Below are 6,503 nucleotides of genomic sequence, written 5' to 3'. Positions count from 1 at the left end.
GTCCTGGACTGAAGTTTCTCCTATGGGACTCACTGAAAATTTGAGAACCCACTTATAGTCTTGGGACTCATCAAAATTTTAGAATTGGTGTTCTGGATTCCCCTGACAAAAATCCTACAAAAACTACTGGCTTATTGCTGAAAAAATACACTACCAATCATTGAATGTACTAGGTCGGTGCTTTGTAAAATTTTTGGTCTCAAACATTGCATATAGCAAAACTTCAGAATTATCGTAAGAGGCTTTGCTCATGAATGAGCTTCCAGATTATTAGCCATAATAGTAACAAAACTGCTAGAAAAAAAGGAAACTAACAGGCTACTAGTTTCTTTTTTTCTAGCATGTAAATTTGTTACTATCCAATTTGTATTTACTAATCTGTGAAATTTCTAATACTTTTTATTTGTCAGAGATACAATGTGTCACAACATTAAGTAACTGGCACCTTACCAGCACAGTATACAAATCATGTATGCCATTCGTCTGATTGCAATTGCCATAATACCCCAGCATAGCTAATTATGAATTATAATATCCTGACTCAGGGTCTGGAAACCATTCCATTGTATTGATTTAATTATCTATAAAAAGAAAATTCAAATTAAACTTTAAATGACTGCTTTGAAAACTATGATTAAGTGATCTAGTCTTTAAAAAATATGACACATGCACATTTAAAATTGTGTCATCTACAGGAATTCACTTTGCCAACCTTAAGCTAACTGAGGTTTATGAATATATGCAAATCAAGCTATATCATGTCAGGAAATCTTCCTTTGTAATTACATACAATCATGCAAACTGTTCTAGAGTTATTTTTGGGACTTGGATTGTTCCTTTGGGACTTACTAAAATCTTGAGGATCTACTATATCTGAGTGATGGGACTCAGAAAAAGTTTGGAAATGGTATTCATGACTTGCCTGAAAATATCCTACAAAAATCACTGGCTCTCTATAGACTTTCATCTGGACTTGTCATACAAGTTAACAAAAATTCCAGGAAAATTAAGAATTAACAGCTTACCGGCAATCAAAATTTTAATTCAATTTATATCAGGATGGTCAGGTGGTGCAGTGGTAACACTAGTCTTTCACCTAGCCATGCAGAGTTTATTTCCCGTAAAGGATAATGGGTAACAGTTCTCCTGCCCGACCACTCTGGTTATTTCCCCTGAGTGTTCCAGTTTTCTCCCACAATACATATGTAAGACTCCTCACACGCTTTCATTTGCACCAACAAGAGTGATTAGTATAGGCAGTGATAACTTGTTTTACAATTGTTGTAAAATGAACAAGTTTATATTTATTTACATTTTAATGATTCTAAAAAAAAGATACATTGTACATTTCAACTTCAATTAATAACTATAATGTTGGACTGGATGAAAAGCACATGGAATTTTCTCACTGTGAGAGGAAACAAACCCTGGAGTTCCTGGGAAAACCCAGTGTGGTTGGACAGGTGACTCAATACATTGAGAAATCCCTATAACAAGATGGCCTGGAATCATGTAAGTGACATTTGAATGAATTACCTCTTCACTACCCTCTCACCTCAGTCAAGAAATACTGAGTATTGAAGGATTTAAACAGGTTATACAAAATGTGCTTATAAATCATTAATCATTATCAAAAAATCTGATCCAGATTTTCTTAAAGTAGTCAGGTTGGGGTTGGCGGGGTGGGGGGCGGGGCTGAGGGGTGTAATAGATTGCCTTATATCATGGACTAGCTTATTGATCACTTCATATACATCCTGTTCTAAATAAGGTTTAAAGTTGACTATCGGTCACCAGGAATGCAGCGACGATATCGTATTAGACTGCAAACTTACAAAACATGGCCCTTTTCATATTACTTGGCATCCAGGTATTTTGAAGTCTGAATATAATCTTAGTACAGAGTGTGGACTTTTCACTTTTGTATTTGATAATGATCTCAAACACAAATGTACATTTCAAATTTTTACCAACACTAACAAGTGTAGAGGACTTCATCTCGGAATCAATACCTTTAGCTATATAATGCTAAATATGCTTTCCACAGAAACGGAATCCTCAGATTATAAAAAGACTTGTATGTAATTGTCTTTGACATCTATCCAGCAATAATTCCTTAATATGACAACACATAATTACTCAAAATAAAGAAGTGGGCATATCACAGGCAACAAATCAGCACGCATTGGTGTGTAATCTTACTGAACAGCATATAAATTGATGGGCTTTTTATTAGACATGGCATTATTGTTGAGAAAATAAGGTATTAATCCTTCAAATGACTTACCCTATTAGTAGTATCAGACTTTAAAAGGCACTTTGAAGGCTTATACATATTTTGGATAAATAATGTGTATGAGTTCCAACAAGTCTTCATTACATTAGATTTAAAGTGCCATAGTATTGAATTATCAAATGTTAAATAAATTTGACATCATCTTGCAATTAAGATGAAAAAAAACAAGAAAAAACCTCTGCTGTGAAAAAGAACTGATACTCCATTTAATATATATACTTACAATATCAATCTGCATGAGAATGTTGGGTCTGGCTTGGAGAAATGCGTCCAAACTCCTTAGAAAGATCTACCAGATTACAAGCACTTGGTGTTGTAACTTCCAACACTTGTGAGGAATATCCATCAGATTCTGATACACCAAACATAGAATCTTTCAAACATTTTAATTCTGCAGAACTTCCAGAATCTAGTAATGAAGTTTGGCTTTGACTGTCAGCATTTCTTTGTTTTGTTTTGTTTTTTGTCTTTCTGTCATGTTTTACTTCATATACTGCAGCTTTGTGAGATGTAACTCCCGTTGCCCCTTCTGAATTACTGTTCTGTGGAACATCAGATGATGCAGCAGTTTCTGTTTCAGTCATTCTCTGATACAGAGGCTGGTGACAACCTTGTAATGGTGCCAGTCTTGGTGGAGGTCTAGGAGGACTCAGCTCCTCACTTCCATTTCGTAAAATTCCAGTGTAATTTGAACTCTTATTTTGCTTTTTATGTTTCTTTTTCTTTTTGCTTGGTGTTGCTGGCATGACACCTGAAATGTCCACACTATCATTGCTTGGTAGGTTTAAAACTTCATTTTTCACCACAATACAACCAGTGGCAGCACCATCTTGTAAACCTGGAATATTTTTGTCTAATGTAATCTCAGTATCTGTTGCCTGGTCACTCATTTGGTCAGTCTGTCTTTGACCAGATGAGTTATTGCACCTTTCTATATCACTTGTGTCAGCACTATATGCATGGTTTTCACATCCCTCTTTTTGAGCAAATAATTCTGTTTCTGGTATTTGATTGTCTTCAGCATTTGAGCTTGTACTGTTCACATTGCTTTCACTTACTGTGGTATCCATTGTATTTTGTGATGTTGAAATGAATGATTGATGCGATGTATTGGTATCCCCTGAAGGACAAGACACACTCCTGTCATACGTCAAATTTGGACTTGAGTAACGTCCACTCTTATTCATACCACTGATGTCCAATCCTGAATCGACAGCTGAGGTGACTGTAATAGATGTTGGTTGGTCAGAAGTCTGCCCTTTAGTTCTGACTTCTGGCTGTGAGCTAGATCTATGTTGCAATGAAGTATGAGTTTGGTTTCTTAAATTTTTTGTGGAAACTGGGTGTGATACAGAAAATGGATCCAGCTCATTACTAGAATCATAGTCACTTGTGTCTTCTCCAAATTGGTGTAGCTTCTCCTGAGATCCAAACACATCACATTTCTTTCCAACAGTCCCATGATCATCAACAATAACTTCAGACTCGGATGTCTGTATATGTACACCTTTTGCTGTGGCAAATAACACTGGAACTTGAAATCCAGAATTGTGAATAAATGCTTCCTTCATTTTTTCTTCTTTTATTTTCTTTTCTCCTGATTCTATTCTCTCTATCTTATCTTGGCTATCAAGACTCAATCTGTTGTTTTTGTTCGCAACATCATTTACAGAGTTCTTTTTCTTGCAAAATAAAACGTCTCTAAAATTTAACCAAAATTCTTTTTTATAACAAAGTGAAAATAACGGAAGAATATAAACATTACAATACTTTAACCAAAGTAGCAAAAAATACATAATAGATGAATGTGATGTTTTTAACCCAGAATCTAAATTCATGCCACTGTATCCATATAAATACACAAAGATAGATACCACAAATGGTGCAGACAAGAATATCCAGCTTATTAAAATTATTCCAGAAAATTTTGCTCCGGCGAATTCCTTATAAAAGTTTGGTTCATCAACATCATTAGAATATTGATGACGAGTCATTTGAGCCTGAACTGAGGACTTTTCGGCAAAGGCATTTTTCATGGTTATAATATATAAGATCACAGTCACAACAATTGGACCTATCAGACAACAGAGGCACAAAGTTCCAATATAGGCAGCTGAAGATTTTACCGAAATGAGACAGGAGTTGATGTCAGAATAAACACTAACAGGCACAAGACCGGTGGCAAGAGGGAGGCTGAATGCAGTTGAATGCACCCAGGTGTATGCTACCATAATAGCAATGCGTTTCGGTCGTTGTATAACATCAATTTTGTCTGTATTTTTCATTGCTGCCATTCTTTCAACAACCATAAATGTAATGCCCAGAATGGATTCGATCCATACAATACTTATAAAAAAGGCGTTTACTTTGCAAACAGTGCTCACACCCTTCAACGTATCTTCTGACATGACAGTTGTCAAATTGAAAGTCATGTTCAGGAGACATTCCAAAATGTTAACAACTGCAAGGTTTATTGACAGTAAATGAAAAGCGGAACTCCTGAGTTTTTTCGAAGACAGTATACTAACTATTATCAAACCGTTGCAGATAGTCCCTGCCAAAATGAACAAAACAAGAAATGTTCCTGTAGAAGCAGCGTACTGGATATCAGATGAGTTCGACGACGATTTTTCAGACAAATTAGAAGATGCCATAGCGCTACTTCCTGACAATCGATTCCATTAGCAGAAGTGGTGATCCGCACAATGCTTAATGACTTGGTCTACAGTACCGTACTGAATCGATCGTCTGCCACCTGCTTCTCTCAAAATATATCTGCTTTTTTTCTTTCGTTTCACAACAACACGATACCCGTTTAAATTCCATTTCTCAGACACATGGATTTGCTTCTGAAGTCAGAGTATATTCCCGAACCCAGTTTATCAATAATCACTTAAGCTATAGACATGTCAAGTCGTGTGTTTACATGGCTGGAGAAATACTTTACACCTGAGTGGACTTTGACGTTTACCTATCACAAAACCGGAAATTGCATTTCTGCTGCCATCTAGCGACAAGACATCGACACTGAACAGGTAAGAACGGTTATCACTATTGGTGAGTTCGAGGCTTATTAGGAACAGTGATAAACGTCTACATGTTTTACACCATAGCATGCGCAAAATTATTCTAGTTATTGCATCATAATAAATTCTGGATTCTTATTTATCCCGACGTACACATGTTGTACATGTATGTGCATGTTCTATATCATACTTGGATTTGCGAATCTAGTTTGTTCAAAACAGATTTTATTCAATAACTGTACATGAATCACGTTTTTTAAATTTTGAAACTATGTGTGGTGTTTTTATTATTATTATTATTCCAATTTATTTTATGCTATTTTGATACATATATACCACCACATTGTCAAACTGATCCTTGTTGATCAAACAGTATATTATTTGGTAATGTATGCTGTGGTTTTATTACTTTTTCGGATGAAAAAACTTAATCCTGTCATACTCGTATCGTTACAACTCTAACACTATATGGATCATAGCACAGGCCCTATGGACCTTTTGAATTGTTTACCCTATTTCGTGGGTAGTCACTCAGGGTGCTACAAAAATAACTCACTTTTACTTGATTTGGTGTGTGGGCAAAATTCCTTTGCTCCTGAAAGAGGTCCTTTCTGCAGAGAAACTTTGAATAGTATACTGTATGTCGTTCCCAAACACGGAGGTATCTGTATCTGTAAAAATCCTAAGATAAAATAAAAATAAATGAAAATGCTACAAATGCGAAACATCATTTGTATCAATCTATCTACATTTTGATATTGTGGTGATTGCGTTGAGAATTCTTCGAGGCTGACGGAGTTATTTCCCTTTAACTTTGACCAAACTAGTGCGACAGGCACGGGTTACATGTTATAGCAATGGATCAAAAAATGACACACTGCATTGTGAAAAATTGATTGGAAGTATGCCGCAAATCATTTTTTCATTCCATAATACGGTATCGGAATGTATTACTGACGAAAATGTCACAAAGTGACATCCCTGCACCACGTCGGAAGATGTAAAGTTTTGGCATATATATATAACAATTATCAATAAAACTAGATTCTAATAGAGATTTCTCCAAGACTTCAGTATTAATAGTTTAATGATTTACTATTTGATGCATAGGAGGCGACTGATGTCAATCAAAATCGTTCGAATTATATATATCAAAATCTAGATGGGAGGTGCATTTGCCT

General features: G+C 35.5%; 1 protein-coding gene across 1 annotated transcript; it reads right to left on the bottom strand.

The window, feature by feature from the left end:
- Nucleotides 1-2,523: 2,523 nt before the first annotated feature.
- On the bottom strand, nt 2,524-4,950 carry LOC132561036 (uncharacterized). Its single transcript, XM_060225753.1, has one exon. It carries the CDS (start codon nt 4,948-4,950, stop codon nt 2,524-2,526), a length of 2,427 nt encoding a protein of 808 aa, XP_060081736.1.
- Between the last annotated feature and the right edge of the window lie 1,553 nt (nt 4,951-6,503).

The sequence above is a fragment of the Ylistrum balloti genome, unplaced genomic scaffold (assembly GCF_031769215.1).
Source record: "Ylistrum balloti isolate Yb309-2 unplaced genomic scaffold, AGI_CSIRO_Ybal_v1 Utg371142, whole genome shotgun sequence".
In the NCBI taxonomy this organism is placed as follows: domain Eukaryota; kingdom Metazoa; phylum Mollusca; class Bivalvia; order Pectinida; family Pectinidae; genus Ylistrum; species Ylistrum balloti.
Note: the sequence above shows the minus strand (reverse complement) of the source record. Positions and strands in the feature narration are given on the sequence as shown.

Coding starts and splice junctions, on each gene's coding strand:
- LOC132561036 (XM_060225753.1), bottom strand. CDS start 4,950: ATGGCATCTTCTAATTTGTCTGAAAAATCGTCGTCGAACTCATCTGAT.